This window comes from Leucoraja erinacea, chromosome 16, assembly GCF_028641065.1.
Source record: "Leucoraja erinacea ecotype New England chromosome 16, Leri_hhj_1, whole genome shotgun sequence".
In the NCBI taxonomy this organism is placed as follows: Eukaryota; Metazoa; Chordata; class Chondrichthyes; order Rajiformes; family Rajidae; genus Leucoraja; species Leucoraja erinaceus.
The window spans coordinates 20274121-20300534 of NC_073392.1; the positions used below are offsets into that span (position 1 = coordinate 20274121).

The 26414-nt window shown below is 45.1% G+C and overlaps 1 protein-coding gene across 2 annotated transcripts in view; it reads left to right on the forward strand.

Annotated features, from left to right (window-relative positions):
* Positions 1-441: 441 nt before the first annotated feature.
* The window catches only part of srgap3 (SLIT-ROBO Rho GTPase activating protein 3), a 195558-nt gene continuing 169585 nt past the window's right edge, over positions 442-26414 (forward strand). Inside the window, exons 1-2 of one of the 2 annotated variants that reach the window (XM_055647783.1) lie at positions 442-1204; positions 1752-2332. In XM_055647783.1, coding sequence (XP_055503758.1) covers positions 2266-2332 — 67 coding nt within the window. In that variant the 5' untranslated portion in view covers positions 442-1204; positions 1752-2265. Of the gene's footprint in view, positions 1205-1618; positions 2333-26414 lie in introns of those variants that run through there. The other variant, XM_055647785.1, reaches the window with a different exon arrangement.

Genomic DNA, 26414 nt, shown 5'->3' on the forward strand with positions numbered 1-26414 from the left:
TAATAGAATCAAGGGATATGGGGAGAAAACAGGAACGGGGTACTGATTTTGGATGATCAGCCATGATCATATTAAATGGCCGAATGGCCTACTCCTGCACCTATTTTCTATGTTTCTTAAATCAGCATGGAATAAGCAGTAGCCAGAGAATTGTGCTTTAAAATGATGCTTGAGAACCAAGGAGTGGGCTATACCCACACAAGAAAGTGAAGGGCATGAGGAAACGGGTGAGATGCCATAGATCTGATAAACATCCATCACCCACGAGAGTAGTGACAGGGAGACCATCTGGGGAGTAGGAAGCTTCATAAGTTCATAAATCATAGGAGCAGAATTAGGACATTTGGCCCATCAAGTCTATTCTGCCATTCAATCATGGTTGATCTATCTTCTCAACCCCATTTCCTGCCTTCTCCCCATAATCTTTGACACACTTACCAATCAGAAATCTGTCAATCTCTGATTTAAAAATGCCAAATCACTTGGCCACCATAGCCATCTGTGACTATGAAAGAATTCCACAGATTAACCACAGAATTCCACAGAAATTCCTCCTCTCCTCCTTTCTAAAGTTACATTATTTTACGGCTAATTACTAAGGAGTAATGAGGCAGAGTAGATGAGAAGGATGGGAGAGTTCATCAGCAGTGGATGTGTGGAGACAGGGAATAGAGTGATGGGGACAGCGACCTGAGTGGGTGGAGGCATTGAGAGAGGGAAAGTGATTAATGAGTGGGTGAGCAGGAGCAGTGGGTAAAGTAAGCGGTTGGGGGGCAAGGCATAGGGTTGTTCAGCACAGCGTAGGGTGACTGGGGGCCAGAGGTGCGGGATTGTGTCGAGTAGATGAGCAGGAGTGTGGATGAGAATGGATGGGAACAGGAGTAGGATTGTTGGGCAGGAGGTAAAGGAAGTGCTATGAGGTGTGGAAGAGTTTAGTTTAGAGATACAGCGTGGAAACATCCCCTCCGGCCCCACTGAGTCCACGTTGACCAACGATCACCCCCACACTAGTCATATTCTACACAATAGGGATAATTTACAAAAGCCAAAAAAACCTACAACCCTGCACTTCGTTGGAATGTGGAATGTGGGAGGTGTGGAGGAGTTTGTGGGTGGGAACCAGGCAAGTCGAGGAGAGGATTGGGAGGTGAGGATGCAGTGTAGGTGAACACGGATATGGAGTAAGGGGTAGGGAGTCGAGAAGGTAGGCAAGGGGTAGGGAGGCAGAGTTACTAGGAAGGGGTCGGAAGATAGAGAAAGCTGGCGGGTGGAGTACTTGGGAGTGGCCCCGGGGTGGAAATGGATAATTTCATGTTAGGTCCATCGAAGTATGACCCTGACTGAGTAATGGTTGTGCAATGTGGCATTGATCTACACCCAGACGCAGTTCGGCCTGGGTTTGAGGGCGACAGCGATCAGATGTTCCCCTCCGCCCTGCCCGCAGGTCCCGGGACAGCACGGACCTGGCCCCGGCCGGCTTTGCCCCCACCCCCTGCCTACTCTCCCCTACCCCTGTTCGCAAGCGGGGTTGGTGGGAGTAAAGGAGTATATGAGGGAGGGGTGCGGCAAGTGCGGGGTGGGCGTGGAGTCACATTGTTCCTGGCTCCCCATGTAATTCAGAGCGCGTCCTGTAGGATACCGCTTCTCCCGAGGACTTGATTCGGGTGGGAGGAGCTTCTGCCTGCGGTAACCAAACACTCGGGCTTCAGACATCTTTTCTCTCTCCCCCCTTCCCCTTCACTCAAATGCAGTTCGGCTGCTCTGCAACGGATTAAGTTACGGTCGGGAGACTCCGTGACCCAGGGGAGCGCGGAGCGGGATGAGAGGCTGCGGGCAAGCCGGAGGGGCCGGCCAGAACCGAGGCACTGAATCGCATCCCACCAGGATCCACACACAGTAGGACAGATAGACAGATAGATGCGCGTTGTTTCTGCTGAGCTTGGACTCGGAAGGTTTATTTTGCGAAAAGATCTCCCGAGCCTGTTAAATGATATGAATTCAGGCACGGAGGAGCATTGAAGTGTGTGTTTACAGATTCCTGCCGCACTCGACCAGGCGGGCAACGGAGGGGACGGCGAAGGAGGAGGTGTGTTTTTTTCCCCAATCAATATCAAAGCGTGAAACCGACACGGAGTGTGGTTTGGAGGCAGTCCTGATCTCTCACTCACTCACTCACACACACACACACACACACACACAACGCTCCGGCTTCCCAACCTGAAGCTGAACTGAAGAGGAGTTAGACTTGCTCACCAACTGACCAGAATGTCATCTCAAGGAAGATTCAAAAAGGACAAAGAGATCACCACAGAATACGAGACCCAAGTCAAAGGTCAGTTCCAAAGTATTGCCTATTATTGCCGCGGAATGGGAACAGACGAGGTGGATTTGTAGCCGGGACGCTAACTACCTGGTTAGTGGGCACGCGAGTTGGGAGAAATATCGGCCCGGGCTTCTTTCTTCGTGCGGGGAGGAGGGTCGTATTTCAGAACTGCATTGCAGTGTGTAGGGAGAGCTGGGGACTGCCAGAAGCGACGGCAGGCGAGCGGAAGGCTGCGCTGCATAACGCTCACTGTCACACACGCTGCCTGTCACGTCGGAGGCACTTTGATCGATGCTGCCCTTCCCTTTCCATTCCTCCAACCCTCTCTCTACCATCATCTTTCTGTTTAGCAAAAATGACGGCCAGAATTCTCCCACATTGCGAGAAATTCTCTCTTTTAATAACTTTTAATAAATATATTTGTGTGTGTGAATATATATATATATGTCTGTGTGTATATATATATATATAGATTATATATATATATATGTGTACGCATATGTATATGTATATAATATATATATTTATGGTAGACACAAAATGCTGGAGTAACTCAGCGGAACAGGCAGCATCTCTGGAGAGAAGGAATGGGTGACGTTTCGGGTCGAGACCCTCCATCAGATATGTGTGTGTTTGTGTGTAAAAATATTGTTGGATATTTGCATCCATTTAACCCGTAGTGGACGAGTTATGAGTTGGGCAGGAAGAATTGTTGAGCTGGATCTCTCCCTCTCGCCCAGGTTTACCAACAGCCTCTCGACACCTGGCATTTCTAATGCTCCTCCCGCGGAGAGACTCCCAGCTCTCCGACGCAGCGCCCCTGACACTGATCCCATTCCCAGGCCATTTCCCCCGTTCCCAGTGGAAGTCGCGGATGTCAGGAGAGACCCCTCATTGTTCAGCTCCCACTGTCGTTCTCAGACCACCCCCCACTCTCCGTCTCCGCCTGAGCGCAACCAGGGTTGGGCTGAAGAATGTGCGCCCTCTCTCTCCTCGATAAAAATCCCGCGCCTAGTTGCAGTTGCAGCCGTGCGGGGAGTGTGTGGCCAGCACTCTCCCACTGCGCACACCCTCACGTTAGAGTGTTCAAGAAGGAACTGCAGATGCTGGAAGATCGAAGGTACACAAAATCAGTACCCTCATCAGTCTGAAGAAGGGTTTCGGCCCGAAACGTCGTATATTTCCTTACTCCATAGATGCTGCTGCACCCGCTGAGTTTCTCCAGCAATTTTGTGTACCCTCACTCTAGAGGATCGTTGCAGCGAGGAAAGCCGGCGGAGCTGGCCGACGCCTCTCCCCTCGATACAGTTGGTTTCTCAGCTGTTTCTAAAACAAATTCACTGGGATTTGGGATTACAGCTATTTGATCTCAGTGCCTTACGTTCTCTCCCGCCCTTCCCCTCCCCTCTCTTTCTCCTCCCCTCTCTTTCTTAACCCCTCCCTTTCACTCCACGCCCCTTCCCCCCTCTCTCTCCCTCCCTCTCTCCATCTCTCCTTCCTTCTGTCCACCCCTCCTTCCCTCTCTCCACCCGTCCTTCCCTCTCTCCATCTTCCCCCCTTGCACCACCCTCGCCATCCCTAATTCTCCCTCCCTCCCCTACCCCCTTCCCTCCCAACCCCTTACCCTCCTACATCCTCTCTCCCCCTGCCACCCCTCTCCCTCTCCTTACCTCCCCTACCTCTCCCTCTCCCCTCCCTTACCAAACCCCTCCAACTACACTCCCCACTCTCTTCCCTTCCCCTCCCTTCCATTCACCTTTCCCTCACCCACCTTTCCCTCTCCCATGCCCCTCTCCTGACATGGCTTTGCTTTTAAACTCTTGCTTTATTTTCATGTCTGTAAAGGCTCCCCTACAGTTTTCTGTTTTGGAGAGGTGAAGGTGAGGCAAAGAGGGTGAGTTGTGAGGGTGTAGGTAGTGTGATGTAACTCCACTTTGTGTATGGATGGGAGTGGGGTCTGGAGTGCAGCAGGCATGTCTGTCCAATGCCGCTCGCCCTCTCTCAGGATGATGATTTACAGAGGGAATTAGTGCTGATGGTGCGGAGAGAATAAGCTTCCTTTGTCGCTGACAACTCCCTGCACCTGGGACGTAATATTCTGGCCCCAAGGTTCCAGGATGTTGCCGGTGATGAATAACAGCCAGAGAAGAGGTGCTGAGACATAACGAGAAAGGTCAAGGCTCTGTGCTCAGAATAGAGGTGGTACATTTGTTTTACAGTGCATTCAGAAAGTATTCAGACCACTTCACTTTTTCCACATTTTGTTACATTACAGCCTTATTCTAAAATGGATTAAATTCGTTTTTTTAAGATCAATCTACACACAATAACCCATAATAAAAAAGTGAAAACAGGTGACTAGAAATTTTTGCAAAGTAATTAAAAAGAAATAACTGAAATATCACATTTACATAAGTATTGAGACTCTTTAGTCAGTACTTTGTTGGGGCACCTTTGGCAGCGATTACAGCCTCAAGTCTTCTTGGGAATGACGCTATAAGCTTTGCACACCTGTATTTGGGTAATTTCTCCCATTCTTCGCTGCAGATCCTCTCAAGCTCTGTCAGGTTGGATGGGGAGCATCGATGCACAGCTATTTTCAGGTCCCTCCAGAGATGTTCGATCAGGTTCAAGTCTGGGCTCTGCTTGGGCCACTCAAGGACATTCACATACTTGTCACAAAGCCACTCCTGCATTGTCTTGGCTGTGTGCTTAGGGTCGTTGTCCTTTTGGAAGGTGAACCACCGCCCCAGTCTGAGGTCCAGAACGCCCTGGATCAAGGATCTCTCTGTACTTTGCTCCGTTCATCTTTCCCTTGATCCTGACTAGTTTCCCAGTTCCTGCCACTGAAAAATATCCTCACGGCGTGATGCTGTCACCACCATGCTTCACAATAGGTATGGTATTGGCCAGGTGATGAGCGGTGCCTGGTTTCTTCCAGACGTGATACTTGGCATTCAGGCCAAAGAGTTCAATCTTGGTTTCATCAGACCAGAGAATCTTGTCTCTCATGCCTTTTGGCAAACTCCAAGCAGGCTGTCATGTGCCTTTTACTGAGGAATGGCTTCCATCTGGCCAGTCTACCCTAAAGGCCTGATGGTGGAGTGCTGCAGATATAGTTGTCCTTCTGGAAGGTTCTCCCATCTCCACAGAGGAACTCTGGAACTCTGTCAGAGTGATCATTGGGTTCTTGGTCACCTCCTTGACGAAGGCCCTTATCCCCCGATTGCTCAGTTTGGCCGGGCGACCAGCTCTATGAAGCGTCCTGGTGGTTCCAAAGTTCTTCCAGAATGACAAAGGCCACTGTGCTCTTCAGGACCTGCAATGCTACAGAGATTGTTTATACCCTTCCCCAGATCTGTGTCTCGACACAATCCTACCTCCCATTAACAAACCATTGGCCCACCAGTCTCTGCTAATCACCAGGCACTTATTTGTACTACTTGTGCACCACTTTATCTCTGTAAATGGAAGTCCAGGGAGCTGGGACAATTAACCGAATGTTACTGGTACAAAAGATGATGGCATCTTTATTTAAAAATGCATTGGTAGATCATTTGGAAACCCCAAATACTGTTCCCAGCATAGATTTCAACAGAGATTTCAATGGTTCTTGGTTCTTGGTTTCTTGGTCCTCCAAAATATTCCAAATTCCAAAATATTCCAAATGGAATTTAAACTGGAGGTTTAAACCTTTAAAGACTGAAGAAAATATCTAATGAATGACAAGCCAACCAACCAACCATGATTAATACATTAGATGTTAGTGTGTTATCTTGGTTATCAAAAGCCTTTGAACTGGTAACATTTAGTAGCCTGGTAAAAGGGTGGAGCTTGCCGGAGCCAGGACATTGGAGCAGAACTTCTAATTAGTACCATGCACTTAAAAGCAACGTTAATAGACAATCATTCTAGAATGTTTTATAATGCTTTGAGCAGTAAATATTGGTCCTGGCACCAGCTTTAACTCCTGGTCTCCCTCAATATCTCACCAGAGAATTGGTTTGCATCCACATGAGAGGGTAGATTGGATCCAGTTTAATGTGTGTCTCCATATGCAACACTCAAGGTGGTGCATTGGAATGTTGGCCCATCCTGTGCTCAGCATTCTGCACTGCACATGCAACCTCCCAAATGAGACTGGAGTGCTATCCACTGAACCACAGTTCAATCCACTAGAATGGTGCAGGATTGATTTGTTTAATAACTGGATCAATTACTTGTAATAGCATAGTACAATATTAAGCAGCGGTACCCTGTCTCTATGGCACTATTTTCGTCTTTGAGCCATTGCGTAGTTTACAATGGATGGCAAAGATTGGTGTTAATGAATGGATGAAGAGTTACAAAATGGCTTGCGTGGCAACAGTTAGCTGTACTCCTGGTCTCCAGCACTGACACATCTGTTAGTTTGTGTGTGAAAGTATATCTAGGTAAGACAACAGCTGACACCAGTCAGAATCTATGAAGACAAAATGCAAGTTAATGCTTCATGTAAGGGCTCTTTATCAGACCATGGCAACATCAACAATAAAATGCATTTATATTGCAAGGAAAAAGTGCTAACTTGTTTGAAGGGACTTGACCTGAAAACATGAAACTGTCTGTTTATCTTTTATAGAAAGTGAAATATTGAAATTGTTGAGTATTTTCAGATGGAGCATTATACTTTCATTATATGTTATTACAATTTTAACCCTTCTTTGGGGACAGTTTTAAAATGTTACTGTCTGCTCTGAAAACTGTGGAGTGAAGGAAAGGTTTGTAGGATGAATTAATTGGTGAAAAGCATTAGCTTTTAGTGGCAACTCAGGGACTATTTATACATGGATGACTGGAGAGAAAGGGTAATGCATGTGTACAAAGAAATCATTTCTACACGGAGCCTTCCATAATGTAAGGACAAAACAAAGTTTTATTTCAAAAATGTACTTTATTCATCATCATATACAGTAACTAATTGATATGCCTTCCACTTGTTCACTCTAACAGCATTCCAATACATATAGCCTTACAATGTATCAACACCACTCATGTTTCTTCCTTAAACAATGCACCAGTGAGGCGCTTGAGAGGTTGTTCCACCTCAGTATCCAGTGGTCATAGGACCCTAGTCTGTGGTCCCTCTGGATTATGACCACAGACTTCTGAGGCAAGAGAGATACAGCCTAGCCAAGAGAGCACAGTGATGAGAATCAGAAAGCACTCGATCCACAAGGCACCAAATTTTTGATAGGTTTCAGGCAGTGTGTATGCTCGGCAAACGCTGTAGCAGTGTACCAAACAGCATTGCTGCTTACAGGATGGTCCCACAAAGATAAGGGCATAAGCAAGAACATAAGAAACAGGGGCAGGAGGTGGCCCTATGTATCTGCTCCTCCATTCAACACGGTCATGGAGAATCTTCAATCTCCACATCACTCACCTGGTCCGTCCATGTCCCCTTGTTTTCATGTCCATGTATTGATCTCTTGGAAGCATGTACTCAATAACTGAAACTTCCGGATGGGGAATTGCAAAGATTTGCTTTGTCTTTTTGGTACAGTCATTTGTTTTTTCTCCTGAATGGATGACCCCATATTTTGTGACTGGGACCCTTAGTTCTTAACTCCCAAATCAAAGGGGGAAAAACACTATCCCATTTCCATGTCGTCTTACAAGAATTGAAATAATTTAATGTGTTTGCATTGGTGTTGCCAATAGCGGATGGGATTCAGAGCATCTCCTGCTTCTGTTTAAGTACAGCCCTGTGAACAGGCAAATAGGGAAATTGGCTTAAAATCCTGGATGAATGACACACCCCCATTTGAGATCCCTTACTGAAGAATCATGTTGTAAACCCCAAACCCCAATGAATGATAAACCTGGACCCCAAAGCGATGGAATTCCCCCAGAATTTCAACGATCAATGGGATTAATGCAAGAGGGGGTGCACTTGTAAGGAATTTCAGGGGGTTGTGGAGAGTAGATGGTGCATGTTCCAGAACTACATCTATATTATTGTGTTTGCAGAGAATCAAGGCAGGTGCTGACAATGGAATTTATAGGAGACAGTGCAATGAGTCTTGATTTCAACACTAGCGTACACAGTTAAGTGTCAGGTTGCTGCCTTGATGAGGCAGGAGCCGTCAGCTCAGAGGACTCCCCACAGTAGTATTAGTGGATTTTTTTAAACTAAGGGCCTTCTGACTGAATCCCTGGAGCGCAAGCTCTGATGGTAATGAAACTGAGATTGTTCATCACAAAGTACTGAATTATCCGATTATTGAATTTCCCTCCACCTATTTAACACAGACTCCAATCACTCTTCAATGTAGACTCCAATTCCTTACATTATGAATATGAGTGTGGTATTGGCAGATGCTCAGACATGCTGGGGTGAATGGTCCATTTCTTTGGCACATAGTTCTATGGTGCACTTCAGTGCCACATCACGCCAGGTATCACCAAATCCCTTTGTGATATGGATTTTAATATAAGTTCAGAGATTCTCTTAGGATTTGTGCAAGGATCTTTAGTTATTTTATTTGTGGTTTAATTTATTAGTTTATTGTCGCATGTACCAAGGTACAATGAAAAGCTTTTTTGTTGCATGCTATCCTGTTAGCGGAAAGACTATACATGATTACAATCAAGCCATCCACAATGTACACATACAGGTATAAGGGAATAATGCTTAATACAAGTCAAAGTCCGATTACAGATAGTCCGAGGGTCTCCAATGAGGTAAATGGTAGCTCAGGACCGCTCTCTAGTTGGTGATAGGATGGCTCAGTTGCCTGATAAGAGCATGAAGAAACTGTCCCTGAATCTGGAGATATGCATTTTCACGCTTCTGTACCTCTTGCCTGATCAATAGACAATAGGTACAGGAGTAGGCCATTCGGCCCTTCGAGCCAGCACCGCCATTCAATGTGATCATTGCTGATCATCCCCAATCAGTACCCCGTTCCTGCATTCTCCCCATATCCCCTGACTCCGCTATCTTTCAGAGCCCTATCGTGCTCTCTCTTGAAAGCATCCAGAAAACCTGCCTCCACCGCCCTCTGAGGCAGAGAATTCCACAGATTCAGAGGAGGGGAGTAGTGGGAATTGCCAAGGCAGCATGAGATGTAGATGGAGTCTACACACGGTTGGGATCTTAGTTGGCAGATGCAAGAGATTGCAGTTGCTACAATCTGGAGCAAAAAACAAACTCCTGGAGGGGCTCAGTATGTCGAGCAGCATCTGTGGGGAGTCCTGATACAGGGTCTCAACCTGAAACATAGACAACTTATTTTCCCCCATAAGTGCTGCTGAGTTCCTGTAGCAGTTTGTTTTTTTTGCTTTTCCTTGGGGATAAATTAGTTCAAAGATGTCACATTTTCAGCATCCAGTGTGGGCTGCGAGGTCATCACCGAGTAAAGCCAGTAAATTAATTTGCATTGGGCTGGTTTTATTTCAGCAATGTGCAATTATTTTTCTTCCCCCATGAGTAAAGCACCATACTGAGCATTTCCACATTGTTTTGTATCAAGTCAACCTGACACACCCTTTACCTCCCCTCTCGACTCCATCCAAGGACCCAATCAGTCTTTCCAGGTGAGGCCGAGGTTCACCTGCAACTCCTCCAACCTCATCTACTGCATCTGCAACTTCTCTACATCGGCGAGACCAAGCGCAGGCTCGGCGATCGCTTCGCTCAACACCTCCACTCAGTCCATCTTAAGCAACCTGATCGCCCGGTTGCTTTGCACTTCAACTCCCCCTCCCATTCCCAATCTGACCTTTCTGTCCTGGGCCTCCTCCATTGCCCGAGTGAGGCCCAGCACAAATTGGAGGAACAGCACCTCATCTTTCACTTGGGTAGTTTACACCCCAGCGGTATGAACGTTGTCTTCTCTAATTTTAGATAACCCTTGCCTTCTCCCTCCTTCCCCTCCCCCTTCCCCATCTCAGTTCTCCCACGTCCTACTTCCTTTCTTTTTCCTGCCCCCCTCCCCCCAACATCAGTCTGAGGAAGGGTCTCGACCCGAAACATCGGCAATTCCTTCTCTCCATAGATGCTGCCTCACCCGCTGAGTTTCTCCAGCATTTTTTGTCTTCCTTCGATTTTTCCAGCAGCTGCAGTTTTTTCTTAAACACCCTACTCACTGGTCATCTGTTTTCAGCCCCAATTTGTTCTGGCCTTTCCACACCTCCAGTTTTATTCTGGGAATTAACCTTGTAAACCTTGACATCCAGGGAATTAACCTTGTAAACTTACGCTGCACTCCCTCAATAGCTAGAATGTCCTTCCTCAAATTAGGGGACCAAAACTGTACACAACACTCCAGGTGTGGTCTCACTCGGGCTCTGTACCACTGCAGAAGGACCTCTTTGCTCCTATATTCGTGCTGGAGTAACTCAGCGGGTCAGGCAGGATCTCTGGAGAACTGCCAGTCGGGGGAAGGGTCCCAACCTGAATCGTCACCCATCCTTTTTGTCCAGAGATGCCGCCTGACTCACTGAATTACTGAGCACTTTGTGTCTATCTTCGGTATAAACCAGCATCCGCAGTTCCTTGTTTTCATGATCACCCACACCAGCTCAAATCCAACCTCCCACTCCCTCTTAGCCTCTGATCACTTACGCCTTCTCGGACTCAATCTCCATTTGCGAACCAGCTCGCCTCCTCTCGAAAACATTGACAGTGTATCTGGATCCCACTCCATCATTCCACTTTGCCTCCCTGATTCCTCTACTCTCTCAGCCCTCAGTGAGAGGTAAGGTGGTGAGTCTCAGAGAGGGACTGCCCCACACTACCCCACACCCTGCCCACTGCTCTGGTTGGGCCTGTGGCTGACATCCTGACCACAGTGTTGGAAGCGGATACTGGGGGGCACGGTTTAAAACATACAACTGTGCTTATCCCATTCTGATATGCCTGAGACCTGTAGCACCACTAAGATCAATTTCAATGCCGTGTGCCTGTAACAATGAGCCTTCCACACCTACACTCACTGGACTGGTGCCAATCCTCGGAGCTAGTGGGAAAATGTTCAACTATGGCATACTCACTCCAGAACCTCATTTGCAAACTGCAGCACCACTAAGAACAGAAAGACTTGTTGCCTGCGTTTGGAGGCTGAGTTCCAAGTTATCATCAATGCTTTCAATGAAATACACAAGGGAACAGGCCTCCCGATCAATGTCTGTCAGACTAAGGTCCTTGACCAAACTGCCTCTTCACACAGCCATCCCACATTCAAGTTTCAAGCATGAATCACTTCTTATATTTAGGGATGAAATTGGTGATGAAATTCCCGTCACCTTCATTGAGCCAGCAGAGTCCTTGGTTGCGTTTAGAGATCAACATCTCATATCCAACATAAAACGTGTGGTGTTCTGGGCAGCATTGAGCCCGGCCCAATAATCTGTTGCTGAATCCACGGCTATCTTTAGCAAGCACCACAAGGCACTGGAAATATATCATCAATGTACTCTCCACTAAAACCTCTGGTTCTGGAAAGGTAAATAAACCAGGATCAGTGTCTCTCCCAGGTTAACAGCACACATATGGAGCTCATAAATACATTCACAACTGTCAGTCCCATTGAGTGGATTGTTTTGTTCAGGCATCAGACCCAAAATAGACATATGAGCATACAAATCAGGAAAGGGATGACCCTTTGACCCTGCTCTGCATCTCATTATGTAGAAACAAGGAACTGCAGAAGCTGATTTACAAAACAAGCCACAAAGTGCTGGAGGAACACATTGGGTCAGGCAGTATCTCTGGAGAATATGGATACATATCGTTTCATGACAGGACCCTTCTTCAGACTCTCGGAATGAAGAAGGGTCGCATTATGATAATGATTGATTTTCTATCTCTATAGCATTTACCAACATGGTCATCATATTCCTTGATTCTTTAATACACTGAAATCTATCAATCTGTTCTAAATGAACATAATGACTGAGCCTCCACAGATTTCTGAGATACAGTACTCCAAGGTTTACCACCGTCTGAGTGGAGAAATATCTCATCAAGTCAAGTCCAGTTGCGTTATTGCCAAGAATGTGTAGGAAGGAACTGCAGATGCTGGTTTATACCGGATAGATACAAAATGCTGGAGTAACTCAGCGGGTCAGGCAGCATGGTTGTAGGAAAGTAGCTGTTCCTTAACCTGATGATGTGGGACTTCAGGCTTCTGTACCCCATGCCTGGCGGTAGCAGTGAGAAAAGGGCATTGCCTATTTGGTGGGGATCTTTCATGGTAGATGCTGACTTCTTGAGGCATCGCCTTCTGTAGTTGCTTTCAAGGCTGGGAAGGGCTGAGCCCGTGATGGACTGGACTGAGTCCACTACTCTCTGTAGCCTCTTATTTTGTAGAGCATTGCAAATGTGACACCTGTCCATGAAGCAACCAGTCAGGATACTTTACAACTATAGAATTTGTCTAGTATTTAGTGACAAGCTTTAAACTTCTCAGATAATATCGCTGCTGGCATTCTGCCTTTGTGATTACATCTATGTATATCACAGTCCTAAATGGCCATCACTTGAAACCGTGATCTGTGGTTCTAGACTTCTCAGCCATACAGTGATACAGTGTGGAAACAGGCCCTTCGGCCCAACATGCCCACACCAGCTAACAATGTCCCAGCTACATTTACCTGCGCTTGGTCCATATCCCTCCAAATCTGTCTTATCCATGTACCTGTCTAATGGTTTCTTAAACGATGGTAGAGTCCCAGCCACAACTGCCTCCTCTGGCAGCTTGTTTCATACACCCACCACCCTTTGTGTGAAAAAGTTACCCCTCGGATTCCTATTAAATCTTTTCACATTCACCTTGAACCTATGTCCTCTGGTCCTCGATTCCCCTACTCTGGGCAAAAGACTGTGCATCTACCCGATCTATTCCTCTCATGATTTTGGATACCTCTATAAGATCTCCCCTCATCATTCTGCACTCAATGGAATAGAGACCCAGCCAACTCAAATCTCCCTATAGCTCACACCCTCTAGTCCTGGCAACATCCTCGTGAATCTTTTCGGACCTTGTCATGCTTGACAATATCTTTCCTGTAACATGGTGCCCAGAACTGAACACAATATTCTAAATGTAGTCTCACCAACGTCTTATACAACAACAACATGACCTCCCAACTTTTATACTCAATACTCTGACTGATGAAGGCCAAAGTGTCAAAAGCCTTTTTGACCACTTTATCTATCTGTGACTCAACCTTCAAGAAACCATGGACCTGTCCTTAATGAATATTGTACATTTCGAATTTGAAATGGCATGCAAAACAAAGAATTTCACTGTTTCATGCCACGTGATAATAAAGTATCAACCAACCAATTAATCAATCAAAGGTACACAAAAATGCTGGAGAAACTCAGCAGGTGCAGCAGCATCTATGGAGCGAAGGAAATAGGCGACGTTTCGGCCCCGGCAACGCAATTGTATTTGCACTATTGCCTTGATTTTGTTTTTGCAGAGTCTCTTCCTTTTACTGTCTTGCAGAATTCATATATAACTTATGTTTCTATTGTCGCTTGAGCCTATGTGCCTGTGATGCTGCTGCAAGCAAGATTTTCATTGTATCTGTACCTCATCGGACTTGTGCACATGATAATAAACTTGACTTCGCTTGACTTAACCCAAAATTCCAGAGTGGAAATAAGTCACCCTTGAACCAAGAGACTGCCTAAGAAGACGAGAAGACACCTACACCTCACTAGAAGAGACATGGTCTAAACAACAGCACAGGAAGGCTGTTTCTTATTGAGCCGATATGACAGGTTATTTCGTGCAATGCATTATGTCAAGTGGGGGGATTGACAATGAATACCAAATTAGGCCCAAATTCTCAGGATTCATGTACTGGACTATTGTTCTTCTGGCCTTGCTTCTTGCAGACCAAACATTTACTACTGAGGCGTCATTGGCTCTTGGTGCAGAGCTGGACTTTAAAAGAGACTAAAAATAATTCTGTGCAAGTTCAATAAAGGCTGAGTAAAATGTTGACAATAGATTTTTAGTCCCTTTGGATTCCAGTTCTGTGAATCCAGAAAGCATCTGGAAAAAAAGGATTTCCTGTATTTTGTTTTGATGCTGGAACTGAAAAAAGATTTGCAAGTAGGACTGAATTGCACAACACTTTTTAAAGGAATGGTGAGAGTCGGATAATTTCCTCTCCGTAGCCTGCTCTGGAAACCACCATCAAAGGCTGCTCATGCTTTGAAATATTATTATGAATCTAGTGGTCATGTCATTATCCTTCATTAAAATCTACAATAGGGAAGCAGCTGACTAGCAGGTCAGTACTACCAGGCACCCACTTCACCTTATCATATATTATTTTATAATTAACAAAGAACTGCAGATGCTGAAAATCTGAAATAAAAACAGGAAGCGCGGGAAACACTCTGCAGGTCAGACAGCACCCGTGGAGAGTCATAGAGTGATACAGTGTGGAAACAGGCCGTTCAGCCCAACGTGCCACATTGGCCAACAGGTCCAAGCTACACTAGTTCCACCTGCCCACAGAAAGAAACAGTTATAGTTTCAGGTATGAGGTCAGACACATAGATATGCAGGGAATCGCATGGATATGCAGGGAATGGAGGGATATAGTTCACACGAGGAGAATATAGACAGAGGAGATTCATTTAACTTGGCGGACGAGAAAAAAGTCATGCACAGCACGGCCATTGTGGGCCAAAGGGGCTTGTTCCTCTGCTCTGCTGTTCGATGTTGTGTGTTCTGTTTAGCCTAAACTTAACGCTTCCACCACCAGACTACTATTGCTCTTCTCCTGACCCCTTTCAGTAGATCATCCCCTGTAACTCCCTGGTCTGCTCCTTTGCTCAGCAACCACTTCCCATCTAAAAGCACCAAGATAAAAAACAGGAAATGCTGAACACATTCACAGCTGGTCAGGCAGCACCTGTAGAAAGTGAAGCGGAGTTAATGTTCCAGCTTAGAGACCCTCAGGAGGACCATATATTATTTTCTACTTCATGAATTAATACAACTATAAATGGGGCATGTTGGTCGGCATGGGCAAGTTGGGCCCAAAGGCCTGTTCCCATGCAGTGTGACTATAACGTTCCCTTATTCATCGCTGCTCTTGACCAGAACTACTCGGTGTGGTAGTCAAAACAAGGAACTGTAGATGGAGTAGCGGAGGTTGGGCAATCGTTTCGCTGAACACCTCCGCTCAGTCCGCAATAACCTACCTGAACTCCCGGTGGCTCAGCACTTCAACTTCCCCCTCCCATTCCCAATCCGACCTCTCTGTCCTGGGTCTCATCCATTGCCAGAGTGAGCAACACCGGAAATTGGAGGAACAGCACCTCATATTCCGCCTGGGTTGCTTGCGTCCTGATGGCATGAACGTTGAATTCTCCCAGTTTTGCTAGCCCTTCTCCTCCCCTTCCTTAACCCTCGAGCTGTCTCCTCCCATCCCCCCGCCCTGGGGCTCCTCCTCCTCCCTTTTTCCTTCCTTCTCCCCCCCACCCCCCATCAGTCTGAAGAAGGGTTTCAGCCCGAAACGTCGCCTATTTCCTTCGTTCCATAGATGCTGCTGCACCCGCTGAGTTTCTCCAGCATTTCTGTGTACCAAGGAACTGTAGATGCTGGTTATTACAAAAATAACAATGCAGTTCATGATGTAAAATAATACTGGTGTCCCAAAGTCTTCATTATCATTCAATATAATTTACTCTTGACTCTTTCTCATTTTGTTTGATGCCGTTATATTCCCGAATGCAAACATACCTTTACACAGCTCTGTGTGTACAGATTTGACATTTTCAGCAAGTGATAGTGGAAGTTTTAGAGGAGATTTTGCTGTATAATTAATCTGTGCTGCAGCTGGCTTGGGAGTGTTTGATGGTGCGTTACAGTGGGACCTTTATTGTCCGTCAAGCCCTCAAAGCACTACATCTGTGCTGAGAACATTTGCTGTGGGGTGCCTGCAATGATAACACTCCTTACTTGGACCTACACAAGTTTAGAAAAATAGTCTTGTCTCAGAAAAATGAGGTACTTCGCTTGACATTTCCCACGATAAAAATGCACTTTATTCCTAAAGTGGACAGACTATACACCAGTCCATTCATATGTTACCACTTGCAGTCAAAGACAGATCGTTCTGTGTACTTACAAGATTTCCATTACATCATTGTTCTTTCTCATGCACTCAACGACACAGTCCATAAGATTTAGTTTAGTTTAGAGATACAGTGCTGAAACAGGCCCTTCGGCCCACCGATTCCTCACCAACCAGCGATCCCCGCACAGTAACACTACCCTATACACACCAGGGACAATTTTTTTACATTTCTACCAAGCCAATTAACCTGCAGATCTGTACATCTTTGGAGTGTGAGAGGAAACCGAAGATCTCGGAGAATACCCAAGCAGGTCACAGCGAGAATGTACAAACTCCGTACAGACAGTACCCTCAGTCAGGATCGAACCTGGGTCTCTGCCACTGTAAAGCAGTAGATCTACCGCTACGCCACCATGCCACCCACCACTCAGGTTTCAGCTTCTCAGAGAGGCTGCACCAAGCTTCTGTGCATCCCTCTGCACATAGTCCCGGAACTTGGAGTGCAAGAGGCTGCAACATTTTATTGCAGATTACCTTGCACTGGAAGACCTGCAAATTTCAAGTTAGTGATCCACCAACAGCGGTTAATTGTTGTCTCAGACTGTGTCCCCAGGAACCTGTAGGGTCCCACGTTACCTTGGCAGATCTTCCAAACTGCAACCATGTTGAATTGATGGTGGACGGAGTTAATGTAGATGCAGGAAAAATTACAATGTTTAAAGACATTTGGACAGGTAACTGGATAGGAAAGTTTTAGAGGAACATGGGCCAAACACAGACAAATGGAACTAGTTCAGGAAAGCACATTGGTCAGCATGGACGAGTTGGGCCAAAGGGCATGATTCTGTATTGAAAAACTCTGTTTTAGCGTATGGATGGTGAGCTGAACAAGCAGGCTCCTTTGCCTGAGTGGAGGGGAACTTTTTGAATGTCATGGTGCTTCACTCTTCCGGGTGGAGTATTTAATAGGACTCATGGCACATTGCATGACGTTTTAGAAAAGCTTTTTGTCAATTCTTTTGTTATATCAGGAGGTGGAGGCGAGAAGGAAGGCAAAAGGGAGAGCAAGATCTGTAATGGAGATGATGGAAAGTTAATTAACCAAAACGATCATAAAACAAAGTGAAATGAGGTGGCAACGGTGCAGTTAATGAAAACAAACATTGATCAAGGAAGGTGGCAAGAAGACCATCAACCCCATTCCTGAAAATACACTAATAGTGTCTCCTTCCATCTCCTACCTAACACCATCATCCTTTGGCTGTTTTACCCTGGCTTTCGTTCATCACAGATTGTCCTTTTCTTTCAAAAAAAGACACAATGAACTGTAGATGCAGGTTTTTAAAAAAGGACATAAAGTGCTGGAGTAACTCAGCGGGTCAGTCAGCATTTCTGGAGAATATGGATGTGATGTTTCGGGACAGGATGCTTCTTGAGTCTTGAAGAAGGGTCCCAACTCGAAACGTCGCCTATCTGTGTTCTCCAGAGATGTGCCGGACTCGCTGAGTTACTCCAACACTTTGTATCCTTTTTTATAAACCCGCATCTCTGGTAGAAACAATGGTTTCTACATTCTTCTTGTTCCACATCCTAGTCGAAAGGTCATAACCAAAAACGTTGTTCCTCATTCTGCAGAATCTTCCCAGCAACTTAAGATTTTCCTTTGGATGTGTCCAGCTTCTTCTGTCTCTGGGTCTCTCTCGCTGCTCCGCCTCTGTGATTCATTTCTTTGTTCTATATCTCTCTATACCGCCGTCTATATCTCTCGTTTCCCTTTCCCCTGACTTTTAGTCTAAAAAGGGTCTCGACCCGAAACATCAAGAATTCCTTCTCTCCAGAGGTGCTGGCTGTCCTGCTGAGTTACTCCAGCATTTTGTGTCTTATCTTCAGTGTAAACTAGTATCTGCAGTTCCTTCCACACACCTTGGTCATTCTTGTTGTTTAACAATTCATGTGTTCCGAAAGCCCTCCTCCTTCCTGCATCAATGGTAACTGAGACGGGTCATGTTAATTTGGACATTTTAGACACAGGCTTCACATTAGACTGAGGTTTATGAAGTTCCTCTAATGTATACAAAAAACTGCAATTCTGCTCTCACCCCCCCACCCCAGACGGAACAAGGAATGAGTTCTCCTGGTCCTCAACAGTCACCCAACCAACTTCTGCATCCAACGCATCATTCCCCAGCATTTCAACCACCTTCAGCGTGATCCCATCACCTCACATTTTCCTGTCTCTTCCCACCTAAACCACCGCCACCCCAGGTGCAACCACAGGAGATGTAACACCTGTCCCTACACCTCCTCTCACATTTCCATCCAGGGACCACAGTACTCTTTCCAAGCGAGACAGAGGTTAACATGCACCTCTTTAAACTTCATCTACAACATTCAGTGCTCCCGATGTGACATCCTTTACATCGCCGAGACCAAGCTGACTGTTTTGCCGAACACTTGCTCAAGTGGCCTGCTGGATCTCCCGATTGCTAACCATTTTACCTCCCCTTCCCATTCCCCTGCCGACATTTCTGTCCTGACCCCCTTCTATTACCAGAGTGAGGCCACATGCAAACTAGAGCAACAGCACCCCTTATTCCACTTGGGTATCTTACAACCCAACAATATGAACATTGAATTCTGCAACTTCAAGTAATATCCCCCCCTCCCTCAACTTTCTTTCCCCAGCCCCCCATCCCCTACCACTGCGCTTCCATTTCTCCCACCCTCCCAATCACACATCCCGCACTCCGGATTTAAATTTCACTCCATCTGACACCCTTGTGTCCCCTTTTCATCTCTAGCCTTTGTTACTTGCTCCACACATTTGCCAATCAATCCCCCTCACTTGTATCCGCCTAGCACTTGTCTGACGTTGTCCTCCCCTGACCTCTTTTCCAGCTTTTGCTTTTATCAGCATCTCAAATCTCATGTGGCTCAAAGAACATACTTAACAATACGACCAGGTTTCCAGCAATGCATGGCATCGGTATGTTTCTCCCATACTTCCCTAAGATTTTGTGTGAGCAAGAAACTGTAGATGCAGGAATCTTCAGCAAAACACAAAGTGCTGGAGGAACTCTACGGGTCAGGCAGCATCTGGGGAGGGAATGGAGCGGCAGCATAAGATCATGTGATTGGAGCAGAATTAGGCCATTCGGTCCATCAAGTCTCCTCCGCCATTCAATCATGGCTAATCTATCTCTCCCTCCTACCCATTCTCCTGCCTTCTCCCTATAACCTCGGACACCCTCATGGGTGACAACATCATGGCTTGGCACCTTCTTCAGTCTCGAGTTTCGGATCGGTTTGACACTTTTGGCTCTGTCCATTCCATTCACAGATGCTGCCTGACCTGCTGAGTTCCACCAGCACTTTATATTTTTCCCTAAGACATTGTTTTGTCCATTCTTACTGTGTTCATTTGACATAATATGTGGAATAATATGTCTCCATTACCAATGTGTACCTCTGTGGAATTTGCATGCTAATGCATAATTGGTTTGTTCTGTAATCTCCAGTTTCTATTTAATTGTTTCTATATCTGTGACATCTCATTCACACCCATCACTCCCATAGACCCAAGTCTTGTAAATAATAAACTATCCTCACCAATTTCATGACTGTACAGGTTTGGCCTGATTTGTCTTAGTTCAAGGAGATAGGCATCAAGTGCTGGAGCATCTCTGAAGAAAAAGGATGGGTGACATTTATGATCAGAACCTTTCTTCAGACACAATCTTAGTTCACAATATTTACAAATGAAAAACGAGCAACTGATTGCTTTAATAGTTGTCATATAGAAATGTCCCAATGACGCAGAGGTACTTATACTGTCTCGGTTCAGCAGCATCTCCTCAGGTAACGACAAAGCTAAAGTTAACAGAAACACTACAACATGTATGTTTTATACCATGAGGAGGTCAGAATATGGTCAAAGAGCAGAAGGGTCCTGACCCCAAATGTCATCTGTCCATTTCTACAAATACCTCCAGGCCCACTGAGTTCCTCCAGCACTTTGCTTTTTGCTGTCTGGTTTATGTATTAGTGAGATCATGCATTAATCTTTAAATAATCTAGTCAAGCTTCTCATCACAATTTTGCAATATTTTGGGCATATAAAAGATCAAGAGGTAATGAAAAAAAAGCTACAGATGCTGGAAATCTAGAATTAAGGCATAGGTTTCTGGTAACGCTCAGAAGGTCAGGAAGCAGCTGTGGAAAAAGAAACAGAGGTATCGTTACAGGTCAAAGAGTTAGAGCTACTAAAAGCAAAGGTAAGCACTTGAATTACAGAATGCAGCTTTTTTAACAGTGGCCTCCTTTATAAAAACAGGAACACTTTCTGGCAAGTTCCATAACAATGTGTCAACAGAACACAGGGCCAGTCATCACATGCTAATGTCCTTCAAGCCGTGCCAACCATTACTAAAGTTACCAGCTTGACAAGAGAAATCCCAGGCAATGGTTTCATTTCTCATCGGTATCTAGTGACACGCAGTTTCATTGGGAGAGCAGAAATCATTGATGATGAAAGCCTTGCCTGAAGACATATAACTGTCTGCAGTTACCCTCACCCGCTGAGTTTCTCCAGCATTTTTTTCTACCTTCGATTTTTCCAGCATCTGTAGTTCTTTCTTAAACGTAACTGTCTGCAGTGGACTGAGGGGATCGTACATGGGCTTTGATAGTCTGAATGGTCTTGTACTATTGCTTTCTTATGGCCTGCCCGCCCTACGTTATGTAACCGAGGTATATCTCAGTGTGGGTTGCACTCATATTCATAGTTTTTTAGGCTAACAATATGCCTGAACACATTTGAGTTTCCTCTGACTGAGGAAGTGTACTGCTTTAAAGCCTGTCGCTGAGACCAATTGCAAGCTAACATCTGTCCGTATGGACTCCTGAATGAAGCCCACTGTCTCGTGGACAGAGAGGCAGAGTCATTATTGCTCTAACAATGTGTCAACAGAACACAGGGCCAGTCATCACATGCTAATGTCCTTCAAGCCGTGCCAACCATTACTAAAGTTACCAGCTTGACAAGAGAAATCCCAGGCAATGGTTTCATTTCTCATCGGTATCTAGTGACACGCAGTTTCATTGGGAGAGCAGAAATCATTGATGATGAAAGCCTTGCCTGAAGACATATAACTGTCTGCAGTTACCCTCACCCGCTGAGTTTCTCCAGCATTTTTTTCTACCTTCGATTTTTCCAGCATCTGTAGTTCTTTCTTAAACGTAACTGTCTGCAGTGGACTGAGGGGATCGTACATGGGCTTTGATAGTCTGAATGGTCTTGTACTATTGCTTTCTTATGGCCTGCCCGCCCTACGTTATGTAACCGAGGTATATCTCAGTGTGGGTTGCACTCATATTCATAGTTTTCTAGGCTAACAATATGCCTGAACACATTTGAGTTTCCTCTGACTGAGGAAGTGTACTGCTTTAAAGCCTGTCGCTGAGACCAATTGCAAGCTAACATCTGTCCGTATGGACTCCTGAATGAAGCCCACTGTCTCGCGGACAGAGAGGCAGAGTCATTATTGCTCAGAAAATGGCAGAGTAGAATGCGTGTGAGAGAAAACAGTGTGATTGCAGTGGTTAATTAGTAAATGCAGTTGTCGCCCCTTGTCAGACATTATAACAGGCTGCTATGTTCAGATTCAGCTGAAAGTTTTATATTCAACCTCGATTCATGGATGGCATGGCCCGATTTAAGTGGTCTTGACAAAACCACTCAATGTTCTCTGTCTGCTGCAAGAAAAAAAAGCTTTTTTCTGCTTCTAATGGAAGCTCCATTCTCAAAGGCTTCAATTAGCCTGCTGTTTCAATAACCACCCTAGGCAGGCGTTTATTTATATATATAAAACACATACAGACATCGGAGAGACTATTTTATCCTATCTTCAGCTCATTTTCATTGTCCTTCCCAAATGATGACCTGGACACAGCCGATCGAATCTATGCAAAATGTTAATGTATTAATTTACGAGGCTCACAGTTATTACCCCCAAACTACACCGAGGGCTGTTAAGAGTCAAACACATTGCAGCGAGTCAGTGTTGAAACATAAATCCGAGTGAGTAAAGATGGCGTGTTTCAGGATCCTGGTAAGATATTTAGATCTGAGATGAGCAGAGATTTCTTCACTGGGAGGAATATGAACCTGGTGAATTCTTCACCATAGAAAGATATGGAGGCCACATCGCTGAAAGTAACCAGGAAGTATTTTCACACACAAACGGTATCGTGGGATATCGAACGAGAATGGGAATATGGTGTAGACACAAGGAACTGCAGATGCTGGTTTACAAAAAGAGACACAAAGTGTTAGAGTAACTCAGCGGGTCACACAGCTTCTTTGAAGAACATGGTTCGGTGACATTTCAGGTTGGGGCCCTCCTTCTGACTTTTTGTGATAGGGAGGGAGAAAGTTCATAAGTTGTAGGAGCAGAATTCAGCCATTCGGCCTATCAAGTCTACTCCGCCATTCAATCATGGCTGATCCATCTTTTCCTCTCAATCCCATTTCCTGCCTTCGCCCTGTAATACCCCTTAATAATCAAGAACCTACCAATCTCCACTTTAAAAATATCAAAAGACTTGCTGTCCGTGGCAATGAATTCCACAGATTCCCCACCCTCTGGCTAAAGAAATTGCTCCTCATCTCCTTTCTAAAGGTATGTTTTTTTTATTCTGAGACTAGAGTTTCCCACTAGTTGAGGTAATTTATCTGGGGCAATTTAGTATAGAGCTGGGGCAATTTAATATAGATCAATTGCCAGGCTTTACGGTATTGAGATAGTGGAACAGCCAGCAATAAACAGGGAATCACGCAAAAGAGTGAATGGTTTACCCCTGCTCCTGTTGCTGTTACTGTTTCCTTCTTCGAAGAGCATTGGTAAACCAGATGAATTTTTACAATAATCTACTTGTTTATGCAAATGCATGATCGTTGAAAATTGGGGTGGAGAGGAGTAGGTAATTAATAGAATTTTTAATTATTCCAAATTGTTTTATTAGTATCTATAAGATTCATATTTGAAACCCGAAAAATTAAGGAAAAATCCAGAGCATTTGGAAGCTTAATCAACAACTGCCTAAACCTGTTGGCCCTGATGAATTCTTATTTCTACATGACACTTCTTGCGTGTTTCATTCTATAATTAGCTACAAGGAAAAATATGGATCTGGTAATGAATAATCTTTCAATTTTCCCACAGGGATCAGTGCAGGGACCTGTTGTTTGTGATATATATAAATGACTTGGACGGAAAAGTAGTTGGGTTGCCAAGTAAGAAGAAGGCCGTTGAAGGACACAGCAAGTTAAAGACCAGTTGCTGATATAGGTGGAGAAATGGCAGATGAAGTTTAATACGAGCAAGTACAAGGTGTTCACTTTGAGAGGTCGTATGTAAGGGGAAAGTGCTTAAAAAGATGCTTAACAGCATGGATGTACTAAGGGATTTGGGGCTCCAAATCCATAGCTTCAGAGAACTACAATAAAAGTAGATAGTGATAAAGAAGGCATATGGTATGCTTGCCTTCATTGATCAAGGCATTGAGTTTAATAGTTAGGAAGTCATATTGCAGCTTTATAAAACTTTGGTTAGGCCACATTTGGAGTATTGTGCGCAGTTCTGGTAGCCCCATTACAGGAATGATGTGGAGGTATTGTAAAGGGCTCTTCTGAGGTTATCAGAATGTTAGAACACAAAGTGCAAGAGCAATTTAGCAGGTCACGCTGCATCTCTGAAGAACAGGAGAGGTGATGTTTCCGGTCAAGACCCTCTTCAGACATCTCGACCTGAAACGTCACCTATCTATATTCTCCAGTGATGCTGCCTGACCCACTGAGTTACTCCAGCATTTTGTATAATTTGAGTGCGAAGAAGGGCCTCATCCCGAAATGTCACCTATCCATCCATGTTGTCCAGAGATGCTGCCTGACTCGCTGAATTACTCCAGCACCTTGTGTCCTTTTATTAGAATGTTGCTTGGATTAGAGGATATTAGATATAAAGAGAGATTGGACAAATTTGGATTTTTTTCTCTGGAGTATCGATAGCTGAGGGAAGACCTGACCAAATGATATGAGAGGCATAGATAGGGTGGACAATCAGAACCTTTGTTCCATGATGTAAATGTAAAAGACCAAAGGGCATAGCTTTAATGTGAGAGCTTTATCGTAAGTGCCAGGTATGCACTGCCAGGGGTGATGGTGGAAGACGTTAGGATGATGACATTTCAAAGGCTTTAGATAGGCAAATGATTATGCAGATACGGCAGAATGTGGCTCATACAACAAATTTCTCAGTTGGACTGATGGGACTGGTTTCTCTAAACCCAGAGTGAAAATAAGAACCAGACCAAGCAAATTCCAGTCATCGATGAGTCCATTAGGGATCAAGCTCCTTGTGCCCTTCCAGAAACCAGATCAGAAAATGTTAAAATGTGTTTGTTTTTTCTCTCAATATCCATAATGCAGATACCTGTATTTTGCTGGAATCTACCGTTAAAGATTTCTCCTTCAGTTTGCATGATGTTTCCTGATGGTTGTCAAAGCGATTTAATATACAGTTTAGTCATGGAGTATTAGATCAGATACAGATCAGACTTTGCCTGCACATCAGTGTTTTCAGTTGGAGGCAGTCTTGGTAAATCATGCAGATGTGGAATGGTCTGGATTGTCAGTCCTCCAAGGCCATCTCTGATTCTCCATCCCCTCTTCAACAACTTGCGATGTAAGCCATAACGACATTTAAACATAGTCTAACTGCAGGTGAAGGAAATCTGTAATAAAGCAAAGAGGAAGGGCCTGAGATAGTTAGATTATTGATTAGTACAGGTGTCAGAGGTTATGGGGAGGGCAGGAGAATGGGGTTAGAAGGGAGATATAGATCAGCCATGACTGAATGGCGGAGTAGACTTGATGGGCCAAATGGCCTAATTCTACACCTATCACTCATGAGCTTCTGACTTATGACATATGAGATACACAGCAGGTCGTGCAGCATCTGTGGAGAGGGAAACAGAGTAGTGCAACAAATGCTTCAGTTAGCTGACTGGAAAACTGAAAAAAAATCATGTTTTAATGTGAAACTGGTCAGAGTCATAGCGTGATACAGTGTGGAAACAGGCCCTTCGGCCCAACTTGTCCACACCAGCCAGAATGTCCCAGCTACACTAGTCCCATCTGCCTGCCCTTGGTCCATATCCCTCCAAACCTGTCCTATCCATGTACCTGTCTACTGTTTCTTAAACAATGGAATAGTCCCAGCCTCAACTACCTCCGCTGGCAGCTTATTCCATATACCCACCACCCTTTGTGTGAAAAGGTTACCCCTTGGATTCATATTAAATCATTTCCCCTTCACCTTGAACCTATGTCCTCTGGTCCTCGATTCCCCTACTCTGGGCAAAAGACTGTGCATCTACCCGATCTATTCCTTTTATGATTTTGTACACCTATATAAGATTACCCCTGCACTCCAAGGAACAGAGACCCAGCCTACTCCACCTCTCCCTATAGGGTGATTTCACGAAAGGTCACTGGAGCGTAGATCCGCACCCACGTGACCGAAAATCTGAAGTGGAGGACATGCTATACATCCGGCACATGTTAGTGAATGGGAAAACACGCACTTTCACACCCGTTAAAAACATCGAAAACGGACAGTTTTTGAGCTGCAATTTACTGTGCCAGTCGGGGTGACCGTGAGGCACAGCTACCTAAATTTACAGTCCAAAAAAAAGATAGAAACTAAGGTAAATTCAAGAGGGAGCTGAAGGTGCAAATCCAGCGGAAATGCTTATCGGATATTTAACCATATAACCATATAACAATTACAGCACGGAAACAGGCCATCTCGGCCCTACAAGTCCATGCCGAACAAATTTTTTTCCTCTTAGTCCCACCTGCCTGCACTCGTACCATAACCCTCCATTCCCTTCTCATCCATATGCCTATCCAATTTATTTTTAAATGATACCA